This window comes from Panicum virgatum, chromosome 1N (assembly GCF_016808335.1).
Source record: "Panicum virgatum strain AP13 chromosome 1N, P.virgatum_v5, whole genome shotgun sequence".
In the NCBI taxonomy this organism is placed as follows: Eukaryota; Viridiplantae; Streptophyta; class Magnoliopsida; order Poales; family Poaceae; genus Panicum; species Panicum virgatum.
The window spans coordinates 1,343,418-1,366,032 of record NC_053145.1 but is presented as its reverse complement, the minus strand read 5'-3'; the positions used below and the strand labels follow the sequence as shown (position 1 = coordinate 1,366,032).

General features: G+C 50.9%; 2 protein-coding genes and 1 pseudogene across 2 annotated transcripts; all 3 read right to left on the bottom strand.

Moving 5' to 3' along the window:
- Nucleotides 1-5,021: 5,021 nt before the first annotated feature.
- Nucleotides 5,022-8,505, bottom strand: LOC120654281 (annotated as a pseudogene).
- Nucleotides 8,506-9,105: 600 nt separating this feature from the next.
- On the bottom strand, nucleotides 9,106-12,916 carry LOC120654444 (sialyltransferase-like protein 4). Its single transcript, XM_039931980.1, has 12 exons — nucleotides 12,750-12,916; nucleotides 12,573-12,646; nucleotides 11,851-11,940; nucleotides 11,526-11,603; nucleotides 11,159-11,259; nucleotides 10,876-11,068; nucleotides 10,708-10,798; nucleotides 10,559-10,623; nucleotides 10,309-10,469; nucleotides 10,144-10,225; nucleotides 9,901-10,010; nucleotides 9,106-9,701 (listed from the first exon to the last, which is right to left on the bottom strand). Exons 1-12 carry the CDS (start codon nucleotides 12,856-12,858, stop codon nucleotides 9,506-9,508), a joined length of 1,350 nt encoding a protein of 449 aa, XP_039787914.1. The 5' UTR covers nucleotides 12,859-12,916; the 3' UTR covers nucleotides 9,106-9,505.
- Nucleotides 12,917-14,253: 1,337 nt separating this feature from the next.
- Nucleotides 14,254-18,363, bottom strand: LOC120654443 (probable serine/threonine-protein kinase PIX13). The gene is made up of 6 exons (XM_039931979.1): nucleotides 18,077-18,363; nucleotides 17,238-17,614; nucleotides 16,420-16,555; nucleotides 16,023-16,159; nucleotides 15,817-15,940; nucleotides 14,254-14,977 (listed from the first exon to the last, which is right to left on the bottom strand). Exons 1-6 carry the CDS (start codon nucleotides 18,141-18,143, stop codon nucleotides 14,505-14,507), a joined length of 1,314 nt encoding a protein of 437 aa, XP_039787913.1. The 5' UTR covers nucleotides 18,144-18,363; the 3' UTR covers nucleotides 14,254-14,504.
- Between the last annotated feature and the right edge of the window lie 4,252 nt (nucleotides 18,364-22,615).

Genomic DNA, 22,615 nt, shown 5'->3' with positions numbered 1-22,615 from the left:
TCCGTAAAGACTGCTGGTAGCACGCAGAGTGTAGGAGTGCCACGTCTCGAGCCTCATCCACTTGATCCAGCGAGTCCTCGCGGGCTCGCTGGTTCTGCTGCTCTTGGTATGCTTTGAGCCTTGGTGACCTGTACTCCAAGTCCGTAGGGAGTATGGCCTCGGTGCCATAGACGAGGAAGAACGGGGTAAAGCCCGTGGCTCTGCTTGGGGTCGTCCTCAGGCTCCAAATGACCGAGGGTAGCTCCGTGAGCCACCTCCGGCCGAATTTGTTCAACTTGTTGAAGATTCTTGGCTTCAGTCCTTGGAGGATCATGCATGTTGCACTGCTCAAGGGTGTGGTTGACCGAGCTCTTGTGGTAAGGGCACGGTTTCTTCAGCATGTCGTCGAATAGGCCGCCTCCACCTCGAGGGGGGTCTCGAGGTCTTTTGCGGTCTGGGGCAGCAACGAAGGCCTCGTCGGAGTCTTCTGCCTGCCCCGTTCCACGCTGGATTGGTGGGGGCGATGGGCTTGGCGTTGCTGCCCTCCGCGGGCGCATCTTCCTTGCGCTTGTTCGGCTTATCGTCGAAAATGGCACCAACGGCCTCTTCACCGGCGGTGTAGTTGGTGGCGGTGTCGAACAACTCATTGGTGTTGGCGGGTCGGCTTCTCGCAAGCTCGTGCACCAGGTTCCTGCACGTCGTACCCTAGAGGAAGGTGTTGATGACCAAGACGTGGGTGACGCTGGGGAGCTCGGTGCATTGCTTGGAGAAGCGCCGCACGTAGTCGCGAAGGGACTCGTTGGGCTTCTGGCGACAACCTTTGAGGTCCCAGGAGTTCCCAAGGCGCACGTACGTGCCCTGGAAGTTGCCCACAAAGATCTCGACTAAGTCAGCCCAGTTGTGGATCTGGTCCGCGGGCAAGTGCTCGAGCCACGTTCGTGTGGCGTCAGCAAGGCGAAGAGGAAGGTTGCGGATGATGACTGTGTCATCCGTCGCACCGCCCAGCTGGCATGCTAGGCGATAGTCATTGAACCAGAATGCAGGATCGGTCTCGCCCGAGTACTTGACGAGGGTGGTGGGTTGTCGAAAGCGCGGGGAAAAGAAGCAGTTCGAATCTCCCGGCTGAACACCCGGGTGCCCGGAGGCTTTGGTGACTCGCCCCTGTCATGCTCGGGGTCGAAACATCCACCCTGTCGAGGGGTGTATTTCCTGTCGCCGACGATGTAGCAGGTGTCGCCGTCATCGGCGTGCCCGCGCGTGTCATGGAGTCGATCCTTTGCGGGAATCTTTCCGAGGCGGTCGTGCACCGAGGGTGCCTTTGCACCGGGCGCCACGGCTGCCTTGCCCTTCCCTGCTGGTGGAGTGTGCACAGAAGCCTCGCGGTCTTGGCGTGCAGTCCCACCGGGATGCTCCGGGGCTTTCGAGCGCATACGAGACGCAGAGCTCCCGGCTTGCTGCACGGCAGCTTGCTCGATGAGCACCTGTGCCTCGCGGCGCAAGTTGCGGCCTGAAGGCGTCGATGGCTCGGGCATGGCTTGGAGTAGGTAGGCCACAGCGACGAGTTTTTCGCCGGCCGTCTTCAATTCCGGAGGTTTGTCGACGTTGTCGTCGGCCAGGATGCGCTCCCGGGCAACGCGCGCCGCCGCCTGGGCATGTGCACCACGCGCGGTGCGCTGCTGCTCGAGCGTGGTGCGCAGCTCCTGTGTCTGCCGTCGCTGCTGGTTGAGCTTGGCTTGAAGCTCCTTGAGCTGCGCCAGCTGTGCTTGCCGCGCCGCCGAGCTTGACGAAGAAGAAAGGACCGCAGGCGGCACCACCGGTTGGTTCGCCTGTGCGTCCGCCCCGCCGTCCCCGTCGTCGCCCAGGGCGTTGTCGTTTTGCTCATCCGCAAGATCGGCCATGAAGCACTCCCGAGTGAGATTGTACTCCTCCTCACTGGAGTCCTCAGAGCAGGTGAGGCAATAAGCCGTCGCGAGCTGGAACGAGCGGAAAGCGTCAGGGTCGCGGACCCCGGAGTAGTCCTCGGCCTCCTCGGCCGTGAAATTGTTCATGAAGAAGTTGATGTCGTCGGCGATCGAGCTCGCCGTCTCGGGGTAGGATTCGTCAGGAGACGACGCGATGAGGTTGCGGATCGACAGGAGATGATGACCCAGCAGATCCTCATACTCGGTGAAGTTGGTGCTGGATGAAGAAGCATAGGACGCAGCGTTGCGCATCCCGATGGGGAAGGCCTACGCCGCAGTCGCGCCCCCCTGGGAGGCAGTAGGGCTGCAGTTGATGATGGTGCCGGCATAGCCGATGCCGAAGCACGTGATGACGAAGCGGTGACCTCGTTGGCCGCAATGCTGAGTTGCGACATGCCAGCATCAACCCACATGGCGGAGCTGTGGCGTGCCGCACGGCGCCGCTCCGCGCGTGCTTGTCGCAAATGCTGGCCCAAGCGCCTATTGTGCCGGGCTGGTGAAGTCGGAGTGACGGGGTTGCGTTTGGGCGAGAGGAGCTCCATGAGGTAACCATTGCCGATTGCTCTGAACTCGAGACTCCCGAACCAGATCACATATCCCGCTGGGAGCGGATCCGAAACGCCCATGGGGAATGGGTTTGGTCTGCTCGCCATCCCTGGATATCAAGTGGGAACAAAAGAGAAAATGTCACGCAGCGGGCCCCTACCTGGCGCGCCAACTGTCGGTGTCCTGACCCGGGGGGCCGGATCCCAACTAGTAAATGTTGCATGTTTCCTCGTCCCAGATGTTGATGCAAGAGGCAACACAGTAACGCACGGGTTTATCCTGGTTCCGATCGCGGGGTCGTACGTCCAGCAAAGGGGGTGTGCGATGGCACTGTATTATCTTGCACCCGGAGTGCATGTAGTAGGGGGTACAAGCGAGGCGAGAGAGGGAGGGAGGCTCCCAAGTCTCTGCTAGAAGAAGAGTTGAGCGTGTCGAGTAGCGATGTTGGTGATAGAAGCGAGTCTGTGCTCTGTGAGCGGTGTAATGCCTAGAGAGCCGACCGACCGACCCCCTTAAGAGAGGTCCGCCTCCTCCTTTTATAGACACAAGGAGGGACGGGTACATGTACAGGGGATCGCGGAAGTCGTCGTTTTCCCCCCAAATCGCGGGGGTGCAGTGGTCGAACACTGTAGGAAATACACTGTGGGGCATGGCATCGGACGTGGCAGTCGTCCTGGATATCGTCCTTGGTCTTGCGGAGATCGCGTCGGCGTCCTGCCAGCCCCAGCAGGTGTTGTGGTCGTCGCTGTAGGGTGTACAGCCTTCCAAACGTGGCGTAGTGACGTTCTGTGGGCCCTGCAGGTCAGGGTCTTGCATATATTCGTGCACCAGCGGTAGCAGGGCGTGTGGCGGTCCCGGACCCCTCTGGACCAAGCGTTGGCGTGCGCACTGAGGAGGTCCGAGGATCGCGCGGAGGTCCTGGACTCCTCAAGGGGGGAGGTCCGAGTCCTCGGCTGCTAGTGATGGGCATCCCCCTTCGAGGGGGGCGCGTGGCGACACCGGATCCCTCCCCGAGCAGGAGGCGGGTCCGGGGCCATACGTGTGGTGAGGTGGAGTCCGGACGGTCGGAGTTGGCAGAATAGTAATGGGAACAGTGTCGAGCCCGCTTCGTCCCGCGTCGCAGGTCCATAGTATTGCCACAGCGCCCGGGATGGCGGAGCAGTGACCGGAGTTGGCGGATGGGACTCCGGTCACAGCCACTGTGGGGAATGACAGCCTAACGCCGTCTGTCCTGGGCACTGTGGAGGAGTGGTTGGCACTTAATGCCTCCGTACGACGGGCGGGTAAGCCGCAGGGCCGTTTGTCCTTTACGCCGAGGGGTGGCCTCGAGCGAGGCGGTGATGAGTTGCCTGCTCGAGGGTAGGTTCGCTACCCTCGAGCGAGGCGGAGATGTTTCGCCCGCTCGAGGTTAGATTCGCTACCCTCGAGCGAGGCGGAGATGCGGGGCACAGTCGAGGGTCTCGGTGGGAGCCCTCGAGCGAGGCGGAGATCGCCCCGCAGGTCCGAGGGGGTGCGAATGGGCCGCATGCTGGGCTTCTTTGAGTCCTTTGCTTTCTTCCGGATTGGAAGGAGGCCGTGAGCCTTCGTGGGCTCAGTCGCCTAACATGTGTTTGCGTTTATCGGGGTGATCTTAGTATCACGATTAGGGTGTCCCTAATCGTGATACCCGACAAAACCATAGACATGTGAGAAAGTGAAACAAACATACATGTGAAATTGTAAATAAATCTCTAAAAAAAAGTGAATTTGTAAACATAAGCACGCCCCATCTGACACATGCTACAGATTTGTTGAATAGTGGCATCTCTCTACTTTCAGAATGAATCCACATTAATTTGCGTATTCCCTGGTGTCTGAGTTTGCGTCTGGTACCGGAACTTGCATTGGTTGAGCTACTATGGCACTGTTTAGAGTAGATTGGTCAGGTCAATGCATAGATTGTTCAGATGTACGAATATAGCACACAAAAAAATTGATTTATCTGAACTATGGTTCTGCTAGGCGCTAGGCGGATTCTAGGCGTTGACCCTCAGCCTAGCGTCTAGGCGGGATTAATCGCGCCTAGGCGTTGCTAGGCGTTTTGCTAGGCGTTTTGCTAGGCGTTCTATAATCATTTATATTTTACCTATAAAAATCTATTAGAAAAGAAAAAACAGGACACGTGTGGGCCAAATATTACATAAAAGGCCCATAAAGCAGCCCAAGCTCAATTTGTACATCAACCTTATCTCTAAGGGACCTCATCCCAACTCTATCCCTTCCACAGTTCCACCGCACGGTGATTTCCCGACCGCGCGGTCGCGGTCCCCGTCCCAGCCCTCCTCCGCGCCGTCGCCGTCCCTGTTCCCGCCTCCTCCGCACCGATCGCCACCTCCGCCGCCCCCGTCCCTGCCTCCTCCGCGCCGGTCGCCACCTCCGCCGCCCCTATCCCTGCTTCTTTGCGCCGGTCGCCACCTCCTCCCGCCTAGATGGGCGATTACCCCCATAGGCGAGGCGACGGGCTTCGCCCAGCGCGTAGTCGCGCCTAATCGCCGGCTAATCGACGCCTAGCAGAACAGGGATCTGAACAATGCCTGTGGATCCTACCTCACAATTGCAACAGAGCGGCGGGCAGCCGTACTTCGCCGCTCTCCTTTGGACGGAGGACCCTCGCTGTGACTCCCCCGTGCCACCTGTCGCCATCCAAAGCAGTCAATGCCAATTGCCATGTGACGGGCTGCTCCGGCACGACCGACCTGCCCCGCGGGATCGGAGCGCGTCCGAGTTAGCGCTGAGATCCCTGGCAAGGGCCGTCGAGCAGCCGTGGTCGGTGGGGAGGTAGATGTACATGGCCAACTCCCGTTCGCCGATGCCACAGTATGGATGGCATGCGAAAGACCTTGAAGCCGGGGTGGACGCCGATATTCTTTTGTGCCCGACGCTCCCCCTCATGAACGGCACGCGAACGACGTGGTCCGGCAAGACGTAGAGGTACAACGGGCTGTGGAGTTGCCGTTGCCAAGCATGAGCACAAGGTCGCCTCCATGGGCTTTGTCCCTGGAGCTCACCGATCGCGCCTCGGCCTTGTAATGGTAGACGGCAGCGGCCGTGTCGGCGAAGGCGGGGCTGGCCAACGGCCAACCCAGGCGGGGCCGAGGAAGAAGGCGACGACCTGGTCGCGCTGCCTCTGCAACTTGTTAGGTCGATCTCCGCCGCAAGAGGTTGATCCAACGAGCAGGAGAGGCCAAGGGGTGGACGGTATTTCATTTACCGTCCACCACCCCCGGACGGACCGGTCGGAAATCAAATACCGTCCTCTCCGTAGTCCGGCAACCGTCGTCGTGCCCACATCAGCGGAGGCGCCCGGAGCGCTGGTTCCGTTCTGCGTGCAGACCGACCGAGGGCCTGCATGTTGCCGCACTCGCCCGGCCGATACGGTGTGCTGGTGGTGGCGTCATGATGGGAGTCCCCTGCCCTGCCTTTGCGTGGCGCAGGACGCCCGAGCTCAGAGATGGCGGAAGGAGCTTGGATGCAGAGGGAGGCGCTCTTCGACGAGGGCGCCGGAGAGACGGTAGCGCGAGGTTGGGTGCCAAGGAGTTGCCGACCACGAGAGCACCGCGGAGTCATCGCACTCGAACGGTCAGACGATGTTTCTGACGAGGCCGCCTCCATGCCCATGGGCTTGTAGATGGCGTCGGCTGTGTCAGCGAAGGTGGGGCTGAGGCATAGCGAGGGCGGCGTCAGCCCAAACGGCCATGACGCACCGGACCCAACCACCCAGGCCCTCGATGCATGCGAGTGCACCCGCCCGCGGAGCCGAGCAAGGTGACGATCTGGACGCGCATGGAGACCTGGCGCTGCCTGGCTGCTATAGTTGGCCAATGGGCCGGCCCGGCACGGCACGGCCCGGGCCCAGACTTAGGCCCGGCACAATTGGCCCGTTTAAGTATTCGTGCCGGGCCGGGCCGGCCCACGTGCCGAGGTCTGAGCCCGGCCACGGCACGAAGGCCCATTTTTTTTGCCGGGCTGGCCCGATTAGCACGTTGAGCACGTCGTGCCGGCGTGCCGCCGCTGTCCGGCCGATTCCGCCGCCGGCCATGCCTCGCTGACATCCCCTGGCCGCGCGCGACCTTGCCTCGCCGCCGTCCCCAGCCTGAGCCTGCGCCCTGCGCGGCCGCTGCCTCGCCTCGCCGCCGCCCCCAGCCCCGCGGCTGCCGCCTCGCCACCGTCCACAGACAGCGCGGGCGCGGGCCCCGCGGGGAAGGGAAGGAGGTGTGGGCGGCGCACCGCCGTCGCGGGGAAGGGAAGGAGCCAAGGAGGTGCGGGCGCCGGGCGGCCGAGCGCCGCCGCCGCTGGGGAGGGAAGGAGAGGCGCGAGCCGTGCCGCGGGGGAGGTAGGGAGCGGCAGCTGGTGTGGGGTGCGATGGGAGAGGAAGGTAGATTACGGTTTAATAGAAAATGGGCTGGTAAGACTGTGTTGGGCTGCATTTTTAATGAGCTTGCTCTAATGCCTGGTTGGGCTGAGAATTTAATCGTGTCGGGCCGGGCCGGCCCACGTGCCGAGCCGTCGGCCCAGGCACGGCCCGACGCTCGTGCCGGGCCGGCATGGGCCCAATTAAATTCGTGCCGGGCCGGGCCTTGTACCGTGCCAAATTGTCGGGCCTCGGGCCCAATGGCCAACTATACTGCCTGCAGCTAACAAGTCGATCTCCGCCACAGGAGCCTGATCCAACGACCAGAAGATCCCAAAGGGTTACCGTCCACCCCCGGACGGGAAATCAAATACCGTCCTCCCCGGAGTCCGCATTGCTCGTCGCGCCCAGCTCGGCGGAGGCGCCCGGCACCGCCGCCTCCCGTTCTGCGTGCCCAACGACCGGAATCACACGTTCCCGAAGTCGCCCGGACGGTGCGTCGTGATGGATGGGAGTCCCTGCTGGCCGGCCCGCTCAACGGGGCCATGCCGCCCGGCGTGGCGCGGGACGCTCGAGCTCGGCGACGGTGGCAGCAGAGCTTGGATGCACGAGCGGGAGGCGCTAGGTCTTCGACGAGGCCTCCGAAGTGACGGTAGCGCGCGGGTGGTGACGTGGGGTGCCGACGAGTGGAGGCGTTAAAGACGCGGGCGGACGTGCTGAGCATCAATGCCGCCGCCGCCGGCTTGCAGGAGGACGATTGGCGGCGACGAGTCTCGTCTGCTAACTGGTAACTGCTTACAAACCTCGCAATCGCTGCATTTATCTTAGAATCGATGCCTTCATCTTTCACAGCAGCAGCTGCGAGTCGCGGACATGGCGAGAGTTGGAGGCAGGCTGCAAGCGAACACCTCGAGGAGCCGAGAACATGCTTGAGCTCACGCAGGCGGCCATGGCAACTGCTGGCCAGTAGAGCGCCTTCATCTTAAATTGTTTATGTGATGCTGTGCAGGCCAGTAGAACGGACCTTCAGCCTTCTTCGGTGAAGTCTGGGACGAATGCGGAGAGCCAGCGCCCGCTGCATTAGACCGAGTTGCCGAGGACGAGCGCCGTGGAGTCGTCGCACTCGAGCTCTGAGAGGATGTTCCTGACGAGGCCGCGGGTGTTGCGCTCGAACCACGCGTTGATCTCCGCCGCCGCCTCCCTGGGCTTGTCCCTGAAGCTCACCGATCGCGCCGCAACCGCCTCGGCATCGTAGACGGTGGCGGCCGTGTCGGCGAAGGCGGGGCTGAGGCGTAGCGAGGCGCCGGCCGAGACGGCCGTGGCGCACCGGACCTCGGCCTCTCGGTCGTCTCCGCCGCCGTTACCGCCGTGGAGAATGGCGGACGCGACCCTCGATGCGAGCGCGGCGTACGCCGCTGCGCCCGCGGGGCCGAGGAACGCGACGATCTGGTCGCGTGTGGCGCCCGAGGCGCCGGCGGCGAGGAGGGATAGCTCGGCGTGTAAGGAGATCGGCCAGAAGGCGAGGTTGGTGGTGGGTATTCCCTTGTCGAGGCCTCCAATGTGGCGGAGGAGGAGCAGGCAGAGCGCGGCCTGGTCTCTCACGGCGCCGGCGACGGCATGGCCTGCCATGGACTCCGCTTTGACCTGCCATGGTACCAGTCTAGCAGAGGAGTAGGATTTATTTGGCCTGCCATGGACTCCGCTTTGACTCCGCTTTGACCTGCCATGGAGTTGGCATAACACTCATAAGTAAAAGAATTTGTTTTGCTAAATACTAAAACTGTCCTGCATTGTTTGTGGGATAAATGTCAAAACTGCCACTAACCTTTTGTGAAACTTTAACTTCACACATAAGGTAAATACCAAAACTGTCACGCATAGTCCGCGGGCTAAATGCCAAAACTGCCACTGCAATTTGTTTCTTTGCCAGACCTTAACCCTTAAGCAAGGCATTTTTAGTATGCAGATTTCAAGTCCTGTTGCACTTGCCAAATCCATGCTTTTCTTCTTCTTTGTTCATGGGCAAGGTGATGGGATCTACAATTCGACATCTACTTCTTTGCAAGAGCTTCAACACGTGTCACATCTTGGCATCTGCTATCATCTATCTTGAATGTCGGCAACATACAGGGCATTCCAAGTCACAGCACGTTTAATGCCATTGTTATTTGTCGTATCACAATCAGAAACAATTGTTCAATAAATCTGTACCAAGAAGGAATGGGCACATTGGACAAACAATGGATTTACTCTCCCGCAGCAATGCAGCATTTCCAGAATTCGATTCCAGTAAACTCGATTAACACATTACAAATTCCAGACATGACGCATTTCATCTAGTTACAGTGGTGACAAGCTCAGCATACAGCTCATATGATATGTTCATTCCACTACACAAAAACATGACCTGTAACCGTTTGACACACGCTGCAAACCATGCTCATTACTCATAGTGCCATACACCAAAACTGCATCTCACCTGTCCGCTCCGAAATTCCTTCAAAACTGTCCCACCACGTCAACTGACACCATCTGATCTTACAGCTTAGTGGTGTCGTGACTTCTGTTGTGTTTTGTTCAGCCTCCTTGTCCATCTTCTACATCTAATGGACTCTGAACCGCCAGGGTCCTATCTATCGTTAATCATGCAGAGGTACCCACCCCCGGCACTGCGCTCCAAGGGATACCTGGTGGCACCCTTCATGTACTCAATGTGCTTCATGGCAGCATCTCGCAGACCAGATCTGTTTGGTGCCTTCCCTTTCTTGCGCTTCTTTATCATGGTGCAGGTCCCCAAAGGACTATCGCTTCCAGCCCCAGGTCTCCTGCAGTGAATTTCCCAATTAATGAACTTCCAATTTATACAAGTTACCATCATAGATAAAATTCATCTTGTACATCATTGACATTCAAGCATATAAAATAGAAGCGCCAACTATGACAATAACCCAAGTAAAATTCCTGTTGATAATACTGATGGACCAAATAAAACATCTTGCTGAATAGCGGAGTTGCAAAACTTGCCTCAACAATTTCTCAGAGGCAACTCTAGCAGCTTCAATGATATCCTTGGTAGGCAGCCATTTCACTGTCCTGCCAGGATCACCTCGCATTGGTGAGTGGATTTTTACCAGCTGCACGGAATTGTTCTTACATCAATAAATCATCTCATCATGAATAACAAACTAACAGACAAACATATTTGCTAACATGCCATGGCTTAAAACAGTTCTTCTCAGCTAGTATTAGGGCAAGAAAGAAACTCACACCAAGACATTCCATCATTTGATAATATGCTCTACCATGAAGTGGCGTGTGACCCTTTCGGGCCTCAGAAAAGTACCTTGTCCTGAATGAAAATAACATCAACTATAAGCAAAACTGCAGGTCGACATTATCTACAGTCATTATGTAAGATCGACATTCACCAACCATTCCTTGTAACCTGGGTCTACTGTGAAGCCATACATGTCAACACTGTCACAGATGGAGAGAGCAAATTCAAGAGCTTTAACCCCAGTTCCTTTAGCGGACGAACCAAATGATGATGATGTGCCTAGCATAAGGTATACTGGATTGGTTATTGGAAGTTCCTACATAACAAAAGTTCAGCAACCAGGTAAGAAAACATAGAACATGTATCCAATGTGATCTGGTTTCTAAAACATGACATGGAAATTACCCGAATCATTTGGTTCATGATATCATGTATTGTCGTCTTAACGATCAATACCTCCTTTTTCGTTTCTGCAACAATAAATGTAGTATGCCTTTTCAACTTGATATCTCACTGCACTGATAGGGGTTTAAAAAGGTCGATGGTAGACTTACCATCTAACTCAACAACTTTGTCCAGTGCCTTTGCAGATCCTCTGTTCAGAAGGCGAAATGTACTCTTTGTACCGACATACTCAGTGTAATTCTGCAATATGGACAGGAGTTGGGAAATATCCAAATGCAAGGGGGGGACTCTGCATCTAACACATCAACTTAACAAACCTGGATGGGTGCACCATTTTCTCTGAAGACGGCATCATAAGAATCAATTTCATCCCCAAATTTAGTTTTAAGAAGATCGCCAGAGTTTCCAACAACAGCACAACTACCAAATTGGCGAGGCACATATGGTGATGTCTCAGGAAGAACTAGCGAGAGCTTCTCCATGCAAAGAGTTCTGTTCTGGCACTTATTCCTGCAAACTCAGAACAAATATGCTTAGTAGTCTATAGAAGTTACCCACAGTTAATGTCTAGGTGAAATGGCAAATATTGTATCTACCCACAGAAGGTTTCCTTTGTTGATTCTGCGCCATGCATACTCCTCCCAGCCATTTGGCAAAGCCTCAATGTACTCCTTTGTGAGTACTGTTGTACTGTTTCGAACCTAGGAGTAACAAACAATTGAATGGTCGTATCAATAGCTAATCATGCAACTGTGGAAAACTTTACCCCAACATTGCAGTATAGTTATGCTACGGTGTTTACGGATGCAGGTGGGGCAGTCGAGAGTGATGAGCCTACTACAACTTGGTGGACATTGCTACTGTTCCCTTGCACTCATCATATGACCTTTTAAAGTAGCAACATATGATGTTGTGATTCATTGAGCTCGTTAAACTACATAGACTTATCAACAGAAAGCATGATCACCTGCTCCCACGAGGCCACAGCTTCGCACAGATTGAACTCAAATGACAAACCTTCAACCTTTCCAGTACTCGGATCCGTCTGCAAATTTCAGTCCAGAAGAAGAACAAAAATGAGCATAAATATTAGACAAGAAAGCTTGGTTATGAAGGGTGGTCAACAGCGTACTATATTTGCTAGTTGAACATGCAGTAGAGTTTCAAAAGCATAAGCTGCCAGGTAAGTGCACAACCAAATGTATAATGCAAGCTATTTCTTAAAGCTGAAATTGGGAAGTAAGGTCTGCATCAAGTAAAAACTTTGCCTGACACAAGAAGCAATTACTTACCCACTTGGAAACTGTGTTGCTCGGGTATTGTATCACAACTCGACAGTAGTCCTTTCCACTCAACGCTTTCAATCCTAGCCCATTTGCATCCTGCAGTTTTTTTAAGCAATTAAGGTTTATACCAACCAAGACAGTAAAGTAGATCCTCAAGGTGCTAACACTTGAGATAAGCAACAATTGCCACTAAAATTCAAACATGGATAACCCCTAAACATTTGTATTCAGCGCAATACACAAGAGATTCACTCTCACTATGCTTTTATTTTTAGTGACTGTGCCTGAGCACATTTTCATTAAGAGGAGGAGAAAGAAAGTTTACAGACCGGAGACTCTGTGGTCACGAGTGGAAGCACAAGAGTCCGCAAGCCAAAAAAAAGTCCAAACAAAAAACTAGATGGACCCAATATAAATATGGGTAATAATTTGCAGACATTTGTGTTCATGCCGATACAAAAGAAAAATTCACTCTTTTAAGATATCTCGTACACTAAACAGTGAGCATCAGAAGAATTGTTGTCCCACTGGAATCGAGAATTCTGAGGCAATTACCCTGCCAATCTACAACAGTTGGAAGATTTAAAAAGCTAGTGGCCCAGAAGTCTCAATGCGGCATCAGATGGGCAGAAACTCGAACCATAATCTTTTTTTTTTTGAACAACACTCGAACCATAATCAGATGAGAGAAATCAACCGACGAGGCAGATGAGCGAGCGAGGCCGTACCACGCACTTGCTGAAGCGGCTCTGCAGCGCGGCGAGCGCCGCCAAGTCCGACTCCGAGAGGCGAGCGCTGCCATCTGCACGCACGCACCCCATCCCGTGTCAGGATCTCCCGCACCACACGCAAAACCGAAACACGAAAAGGGGAGGCAGCTCGTGGGGAGCGGGTGGGCGCATTACATGAGGAGAGGCCGGAGAGGTAGATGAGGATTGCGGCCACCCCGGAGAAGATGGCCGCGGCGAGCGCGAGGGGGAGGACCCGCATGGCCGGCGCAACCCTAGGGGCCATGCGCTTGCGCCTCTCGCCGGAGCCGGAGGGGGAGAAGGGCGGCGCGCCTCGCTTGGCTAATTCCGAGGAGTGGGAGGGGTCATTCGCATAACTCACATGTTTAGTGTTGAGGCCCACTATGCCAGTGCAGTTAAGACTATGGGCCTCTATTATACCATAAGTGGGCCGGAGACAACATTAGGCCCATATAAGAATAGAGCCACAAACCAGCCCGGTAGTTAGGAAAGGCGGGATTTTCAATTTTTCATGGGCTTCCTGTGGGTCAGTACTGACTACTGAGTCCTGTGATTTTTTTTTCTAGCACAGAGTACTGTGAAACTTCTGCAAAATTCATGTGAAACTCTTGTGTTGGAACAGATTATGTTCGCCGGAATTTGACGGTAAACGATTTAATTCCTGCAGGATTCTCCGTAGAAAAACGCCTTCCCGTGTCTGAAACGGGGGCTTGGAATTTACCAGCGACGCAACGCAATTGACCCATGCTCTTCTTCTCCTTTGTCGTTTGTCCTTTTCGAGTGAGCCGTGAGCGTGCACGCAGTGTTACAGCGTGGTAAAAAGCGGCGACGCGTCAGGTCAGGTCGTCTCCGGCGAAGTCTTCGCCGTGGGTCAGGGTCATGGCGGCGATGTCCGGATGGGGGGGTGGGGTTGGTTGGCAGGTCGGAGACAGGAGGCGGAGCATGGGGCGGGCGGACCTTTGCTTCGGCGTCAAGAATCAAGATGGGCGGCCTGCGGCCAGCTGGGCAGGAAGAGTTCAGAGTTCAGACAGACAGCCTGTCCGTCCCACTCCCAGCCTTACTTGATCAACACGCGCACAGATTCCCCAAGATTTGCTGTGCTGACATTTGCCGTGTTTAGATGCTGTAAACACAAAACGCAAAATTTTTGTAAATCGCTTGCATGGTGTATTAAATATAGTTAAAAAATAAACCGCATTACACAAATGGACTGTAAATCGCGAGACGAATCTAATGAGCTTAATTAGGACGTGATTAGACATTAAATTGCTACAATAATGCTACAGTAAACATGCTCTAACGATGGATTAATTGGGCTCATTAGATTCGTCTTGTAATTTACATATGAGTTTTGTAATTAGTTTTGTAATTAATCTGTTTAATACTTTAAACGTGTAAATATTTTATTTTTACAACTTTACACGGGCTAAACGAGGTCTTAGTCCATTTTTCGCAACACTCAGAAGACTTGCTCGTCATTTCAAATGAGACTGGCATTTCATGTTATATCGAACCATTCTTCTGCATTCTTAAACCGGAGTTTACCAGGAATCAGCATAGGTTTCGTGCAAATGCACTGCATCTGGAACTCAGCAGATCAATCAATCATCGTGCACTCCATGGGCTAATGATCCACCTGATAAGAAAACAAGCAACAATCAATCCAAAACTAGGCAAAATCTATCTTTTTCTTTTCTCTCAAAACATTTCAAGAATCATTATTCTTCCTATTCCTACTGGTTTACAGCCATTTCCTCTTCTTCTTGCTAATTTTACACCTCGTCGTGGTCATGACAACAGCAGCAGCATCTTGGGCAGCAGGCAGGCATCACACAATCAGGAAAAAAAAATTTAGGCCATGTACAGGAAGAATCGTCGTCAACGTCTCCGGCTCCGGCCGGTCCGGGAGTGTCACCGCGCCTTGCCGGCGTGGCCGTTGGCGGCCCTGGACCCGCGGCCGCGCGGCTCGCCGCCCGCGCGGGGCGATGACCGCTGGTGCGCGCCGCCGCTGCGGCCGTGGTGCCGGTCCCGCGACGAGCCGCCGCTGCCGCCTCCCCTGGCCTCCCGGGCGCGGCTCTTCATCGACTCGATCTGCTCCAGCGTCTCCACCACCTCCTTCATCGACGGCCGGCTCCGGGGCTCGCCGGCCAGGCAGTTGAGCGTCAGCTGCGCCGCCTGGAAGGCCTGCTTCGAGTTGTACTGGCCCTCGAACCGGGGGTCCATGAGCCGGGCCAGCTTCCGCCGGTCGGCCAGGTACGGCTTCGCCCAGTCGGCGAGGCTCAGCTGCCCGTTGGGGCGGTTGGGATCCAGCGCGCGCTGCCCGGACAGCATCTCCAGCATCACCACTCCGAAGCCGTAGACGTCACTCTTCACGTACAAATGGCCTGCGCATGGTTCATTTGGAGCATGTACAAAGTCAGCACGACCATCAACAGGCAACAGCCAAGAAAGTAGTGGCAACTTGTTGAAGATTCTACACTATTCAGACGGGAAGAAACACTGGATGTAAGCATCACGGCGGGCGGGGAACGATGAAATCTATTGAGTTGCATGCACCAATCAATTCAATTCAAAAGTTTAAGCTAATACAAAGAGGTGGGCAATTATACTACTTTAACAAAATCAATGGCACATTATTATCATGGTTTTTTGTAGACAGTGACAGCGGAGAAATGGCCATGCATGATTGTACTGATCATAGATATCGGATCCAAGACAACAGAGGCCCACAATCACAGGCATACTTTCCTGCACCAGCTAGTGCCCCACTACTCTTAGGAATTCAGTGACACTGAAATTGCTTCCTTTCTAATTAGGAAACATCAGTTTTCGCAATCAACTTCTCATTTTTATAGTGGACTTGTACATTTGCCTTGCTCATGATCATAAGTACCATGCGCGCCAAAAACGCGACTGAGAATGATCTAAAGATCGACTAAGAAAGATATGGAGAACCAAACTGACATGCATCATAAGCCTATTTTATGGAAAGCAAATCTAGAAAGGTCTGCAGACTGAAAGCGCCATGGTATAGAGGTCTGCAGGCTGAAAATGCGTGGTATTCATTATGGTAGGACAACCAAACCTATTCTAAGTATATTTCCATTTCGATATGCACATTGACTAGCACTAGCACATGGACTGTTGACAGTTTATTGCTGGGAAGCAACATCAGCTCATAAATAGCAGCTGAGCAGCTGGTGGGAGGCATGAGGACACATACCAGTAGCTACATACTCTGGAGCTGCATAACCATGTGTGCCCATCACCCTGGTTGTGATATGTGAGTTGCTACCAGTTGGCCCGAGCTTAGCAAGGCCGAAGTCGGAGAGCTTAGCATTGTAAGTCTGTCAAGAGTACAGAGAGCACTGTCAGTGTCTGACATAGAGCTAAATATATCACAGGTACATTGCACAGCATTGAACTTACTGCATCTAAGAGGATGTTGGAAGCCTTGAAATCACGGTAAATAACTTGCTTTTCTGATGCATGCAAGAATGCAAGTCCTCGAGCTGCACCAATGGCTATCTTCAGCCTCAGTTCCCAAGACAGCGGGGCACATCCTCCTAAAGGAAAATGCATTCGTCAGTATTTTTCAGTCAAGTAGTTCCCACCAAGAAATTCTAGTATTATTACTTAAAAAAAGAAATTCTAGTATTATTATGCATTTATATGTAGTTTTAGAATTCGTCCATTACAAAGTTGTTGCCTATATACCTATACTACAAAATAATTGCTGAGACTAAAGATTGATCCGTAAATTATTCAAGAAAATTAATCCAGGATATTTCTAGGATAATGAAAATGATCAGCAGTAAGAACTCACTCCTGAAAAGATGGTTTTCCAAACTCCCTTTAGCCATGAATTCGTACACAAGCAGCAGTTCTTTATCTTCCCAGCAATAGCCCAAGAGTTTGACAAGATTCGGATGCGAGAGCCTTCCTAGAAAATTTATCTCTGACTGCAGGTACACATTGAGAAATGCTTATTAGATATGCCAGTTAACATTTGGCAACGCACAGACATCAGTTAACACTACAGCAATATAATTGAATCAGTCATTGGTTACAATTTGCAAGGATAAGTGGCACGTTGCTAAAACAATGTTTTTTTTTCTCAAAATGGCACAGCTCACCAAACAAAAAGAAACTGCATTTGATAAACATGTGGCTAGCTGTATTATCCTAATCAGCATTCAGCAGCTGAACAGTTTAGTACCATAGCACTTCCAACCATATTTTTCTTCTCAGCATTGGACCATCAGCAATACCAAGATAACACAGCCCAGTTAAACAATTATCCATCACACATGTATAAAACTGACAGCCAGGTCATCTGAAGTTAAACAAAGCATAAAGAGCCACAGGCATGCAATGCCCAGGAGAATCTTCAAAATTGTTGTGCTTCTTTTAAGCCTGTCCATTAGTGATCTGTACCACCCGAAATTGAACTACATGATTCCTTAACAAGACAATATTAGGCTCATATGCCTTTGCTGGTACCAAGTACCATCAGCTAGAGCAAACAAAGCTAAGTCAAACCCCAGATTGCCGTGATGTCTATACTAACGTTCATCAACTTGGCATCCTTTAATCGAAGATTATTATTTAACCAAAGAAAGAAATAGAGGCTCTAAATTTTACCTGCCATTCCTCATACCCCTGCAGGCTCTCCGAATTGAGCTTCTTGACGGCAACAACCATTCCGGTGCCGTTCTTGGTCGGGGTCATCGTTTTCTCGTCCACCCAGCCTTTGTACACCCTCCCAAATCCCCCTTCACCGAGGACGCTGTCCGGCCTGAAGTTCTTGGTGGCCGCCTTGAGCTCCATGAATGTGTAGGTGCGGAGGTTGGGCGCCTCCAGGATCTGGCCGTCGGGGTACTTGCCCCCCTCTTCGAACCCGCTGCCAGTGCTGCGGCTGCCGGCGGAAGCCATGAAGCTGCTGCCCACGGAGGAGAGCTTTCCCGTGGTGCTTTGGCTGGTGGTTATGCTGCCGCTCGTCTTGGAGGTCATTGTTGTCCCTGTCACATGATTAGGCAACAATTCATAAACCATAAACGTGAAATTCGTTGAGGACTAGGCAATTATTCAGTTAAAAGTTGTGCTTTTCCCAACCTTCCAGAATAAAAACTGCAAATTTCTGATAAACAAAAGCGAAGAGGAAGAATTGAGCTTGGAGAACTATAGTTTGAACACAAATCATGTCTCTAGTCTCTACTGCCAAGAGAAAGGAGCAATAAATCTTAAACTAGGAAAAAGAATCTACTGAATTTTGTAATCAGCCCCTCTTGAGCAAAACATGTATCTTCAGTTAGGGGAACTGCAGTCTGAAACTTCTAAAACTATTTGAGCAGAAGCCAGGATTTTTTTTTGCCCGGGATAAGGTCTAAGCCTCAGTAGGATCCAAGAATTGAATCGAACACATGAAAAAATTACAGGAGAAAGAAGAATAAAAACGGGTTCTTGAGACCGGCCCTCCTCACCTGGGCTAGATGGCCTGAAATCCTCGGCCACATGAGCCTTCCCGGAGCCACCGCAGATGTTCCCCATCTCCGGTTCTCTCTCTCCGAGCTCGGTCTCTCTGAGTTCTCCCCCTCTCTTTCTCTACAGGCGAGGGAAAGAAGAGGACGGCAGAGGAAGAAGCGTCGTAGCAGGGGGAGGGGGATGCGCGAAGTCAAGGAGGGGGCATATAAGTATGCGCGACGACTGACTGACGAAACGAGTGCAGACCGAGGAACAGAGAGCTTGCTCTCAAAAAAAAAAAAGAGAGAGAGAGAGCTCAGCCGGCAAGGCGAAGTCTCTGCCCCGTTTCAGTTGTTTACTTGTGTGCATGTGGCTGGCCAACCCTGGACAGGAACCCAGTTGAAGCTCTCGGCTTTCCCTTTCCTTCAGAGTTCAGACTGCAAACTCTCCCCATGTACTTTCCATGGATTCGTTGGTTGCATCATATACCATAGCCCAAGGCTGAAAATAGCGGGCTATGAAGTTTAGCGGTAATCTTCTATAAAAGTTATAGAATAGCTATAGCGGGCTATAGCGAAAGTTAAATTATTTAGCGAAATGATAAATAATAAATAATCTCATATAAAATTATAAGTATCATTGGTCTAACACCAAAATTTGAGTCTTAACACGTCTCTTAATTACCCAACAGTACCCGGTTGACATTTAGCACTGCTAAGTCTCACAAAAACCTATTTAGCGGACATTTAACATGGCTAAATCTTATAAAACTTCCTTTAGTGAATATAGCAGACAAATGTTGTATAGTGTAGCGGTAGATCTCCTAAAAAACTATTAGCGGGCTATAACGAAGCTATAACGGGCTATTTCTAACCATAGCCAGAATGTAAAACCATGCCCGAAAAAGGGTGCGTGCTGAACAGTACAAGTGCTAGCATACACTGATTTGGCTACCTCAACAGCATTTTCCTTTTTGGAGAAGACATGTTGAACCACATAACGATAGCGAATCAGCTTATGTTCAGCAGTAGAGATCCACTTTCTGATGTCGAAATATGCGCATTGGAATTTGATAGAAATTTTGTGGGAAGCAAATAATTCAATATGTCTATCGAATGACACAGGCAAAAAGAAGGGGGGAAATGTTCCAAGAATTCGATCCAACTATTTATATCGCCAGCAAAAATTGAAAAGCAATAACAAAGGTTTATGGTTGCAAACAATAATAGATGAATAGTTTTTCTTAACAAAAACACACAAATGTCAGTGACTTGGGAGTTGTTGGGATGTGGATAGACTGAGTCCAACAGAGCCAGTGGATTGTTTGACCAGCCATGCTAACCTTTTACCTTATAGCAAATAGTTTTTTTTAAAAAAAAATGTGCAAGTCTCTTTCCCCGTTTTATAAAAGCAGAAACAGAGACTGCAGAGAGCTGAGTCATGAGATCTTCAGAGGTTGACAATAGTGACACGTACAGGTGATTGACTGTGTCAAACAAATCGATAGTGTTTTGTTGATTTCTCTGAAGCATCAAACTGGAACATTATGTACATTTTCATTGGTTCGTGAGTATAGACAAATATAAATCCATACTCGAAAGCATCTAGGCCCGTGGATGCTAAACGGTAAGTTTCGGTGATTCGTGATAACATTTGTGACTAACGTGTGTTTTGAAGTAATTATTATTTATCCGTTAAAATCGCAAATGAAAGGAGACCACTCAATTTCAACATTCAAAGTCACGGACTCAAATTCACAAGATTAAAGATCTTTCTAGACTCAAGTATCACAAGGAGACGAAGAACACTTGATTTAGTTTAGATTTTATAGTTTTTAGTTCGTGACCTTATTATAAAGAGGGGTTCAAAGCTAGTAGCTTGATCATCCGATGAGTTGGCCTTAGATTTCATGCACACTTGCTCAAGATCAACTCAAGACAGGAAAAGAAACTCAGAAAAACACTTGGAAGCAGAAAGAATTGACGTTCAAATCAACTCTAAGTCAAAAAAACAGAAATAGAAAGTTTTCAGTGGGGTCAGATAATCCGAATACACAAGGTCGGATAAACATGTCAAAGAACCTAGATTATCCGAACCAACAGAAGTAAAGGTCGGATTTTGAATACTGGCATTACTCAGAGAGCATGTTTTCCAGGGCTGAAAATTTCCTATGGGGTCGGATTACCCGACGCTAGGAAAATGCTATGTCAGACAAAGGCTCAGATGATGTACCAGAGAGCCTGTTTTCTGAGATGGAATTCATGCTTCAGGACCTGATGATCCGCCGTGGGCTTCACTAATACGTCGGATTAATCATCAGTGGCATTGATCATCCCGTTGCTTTTGAATTCAAATTAACAGTTGCACCGGATGATGCGACTCATCATTCTACAGGCCGTCAGACAAAAGGATTGGATGAATGACATCAGCAAGGATTTGAATCTTAAAGGCTAAAATGGAAAAGCTAGTTGGATCGGATGATTCGACCCCCTTGTTCTAGCAAGGTCGGATTATCCGACGTTACCAACTTTTTCCAGAAAGTTGGCAACGGCCACTAGGTGATCTCTAGCCTATTTAAGGGGGTACCTCGGGTCTCTTGAACTGCCTTTTGAACCCTTGAACACCTGAGGCCACCCCATGAGCTGAAAGAAGACATCCACACATTGAGATCAACCCATTCAATCAAGAATTCAATTCTTGGAAGAGTGCAAGTGTGCTAGAACCTTAGGGCCAACTTAGTGATGGTCAAGTGAAGGCTTAGAGCTTGTTACTCTTGGTGTTTGATGACACCTAGACGGTCTTGGTGATCGGAGGCTCTTGGTGAGCTCTTGGAGTTTGTGGGAGCCCCAAGAAGAAGAAATTGTACAATGTTTGAAGCCCGCCGTTTCGGAGATGGAAAAGGGGTATTCTTAGTGGATACTTGCTCTTCGTGATGCAAGGGAGCTTAACCCTTTGTGGGTGCTCCAATGTGGATTAGGGGGGAGCGTCAACTCCTCGATACCACGAGAAAAAATCTAGTTGTCTCTTGTCCATTCTCTTTTACATTCAATCAATTTACTTAAGTAATTTCAGCTCTTGCTCTTTGCTTGTTTGTTTGAGACTAGGATTTGCTCTTGGTAGTTTGCTTCAATTTTTTTTGAGCAAGAACCGTGGGGCAAAGCCCCCCGGCAACGAGGAAAATAAATTAAATAAAGGAGGCAGAGTCAACTTACAGGGGCCTAACAAGAGGTTAGGCATGTACAAGAAAGGGGTGGGAAAAGACAAAGTTGAAATAGCAGAAAGAAAGAAAATTACAAGGCTTCAAGCCTGTTCAGAATTGACTGATGAAGGTTTTGCTTGATTCTAACTAGGTGGCTCTTGACAGTAGCTTTAAAAGATGATTTCCAAGTAGCCAGACTTGGAGATTTGTTGTTGAAGATAAAATCATTCCTCTCATTCCAAAGGCACCAGGCTCCGATCATGAATATTTCCATAAAGAAAGGCTGACTGAATTCCAGCTTCGCATAGTGGATCTTATGAACTGGGCTGGCTTCAGCATTCCAGCTGATTCCCAGGGAGAACCACCTGCAAACAGCAGCCGAGCAGTAAAAAAATAAGTGCTCAACGGTTTCCTCTACTCCATCTTGGCAGAGAGCACAGTTGTAGCCCTCCTCAAGGAATTTCCTCCTTCTTCTCAACATATTGCGCGTGTTAAGTCTGTCATTCAGGAGAAGCTAGGAAAAGAACTTGATTTTTGGTACACACTTTGATTTCCAAATCCAGGAGAAGGATCTGTCAGCCTGCAAATTTCTAAACTGGTACTGATAGTAGGTGCTCGAGGAGTAGTTTGGTTGACCCCAAGTAAAGGTCCAAACATCTTTATCTGAGGGGGATAGCTCAGCCATGGAGGCGAGTTCACTTTGGAGATCAAGAAACTCATTGTAAGCTTGCCTTGTCATAGGGATTCTAAAGCATGAGAGGAGATCATCAGCAGATTTGAGTTTCCAAAGTGAAATATTTTGATCTTTTGCAAAAACTAAAAGATTGGGATAAACACTGGAATGGATCCTTCCATTGATTAAGTCCTCCCAAAAGCTAACTGTATCTCCTCTGCCAGGTGTGCCGTTTGCTTCAATTTGGGTAGCCTTTGCATGATAGTTTGATCATCCTAGGAAAATGGCTTTGTTAGTGCGCTTACCTACCTAGAATCATCTTGCTAGTGTGCTCTAGATATTAGGTCTTTGAACTATAGGCTTGGGCAACACTAGAGGTAGGTTAAGGACGGTTAGAAATCGAAAAAGTCCCAATTCAACCACCCCTTCTTGGGCCACGATCCTTTCAATGCTTACTTCATGAACCCAAACATTATATCTCCCCATATCCTTTCAGATGTGCTCACACATTCTGCAAAAAGGGGGATATGTGTAGTTTATAGAGGCTTGTGCTTAAAGCATTTGACCAGCTCTTGCAACATCGTCCGTCTCCTCAGGCTGAGGCGTTGGGAGTAAACTGAAATAGAAATTTCCTAAAGAATTGAAATATATACTTATTCAGGAGGAAGATACCAACGTAAGCCAGGA

Coding starts and splice junctions, on each gene's coding strand:
- LOC120654443 (XM_039931979.1), bottom strand. CDS start 18,143: ATGGGGAACATCTGCGGTGGCTCCGGGAAGGCTCATGTGGCCGAGGAT. Junction 16,556..17,237: donor AGGGGTATGAGGAATGGCAG/GTAAAATTTAGA, acceptor GTGTACCTGCAG/TCAGAGATAAATTTTCTAGG. Junction 14,978..15,816: donor TCCAGAGTATGTAGCTACTG/GTATGTGTCCTC, acceptor AACCATGCGCAG/GCCATTTGTACGTGAAGAGT.
- LOC120654444 (XM_039931980.1), bottom strand. CDS start 12,858: ATGGCCCCTAGGGTTGCGCCGGCCATGCGGGTCCTCCCCCTCGCGCTC. Junction 12,647..12,749: donor CCTCTCCGGCCTCTCCTCAT/GTAATGCGCCCA, acceptor GCGTGCGTGCAG/ATGGCAGCGCTCGCCTCTCG. Junction 10,226..10,308: donor GACCCAGGTTACAAGGAATG/GTTGGTGAATGT, acceptor ATTTTCATTCAG/GACAAGGTACTTTTCTGAGG.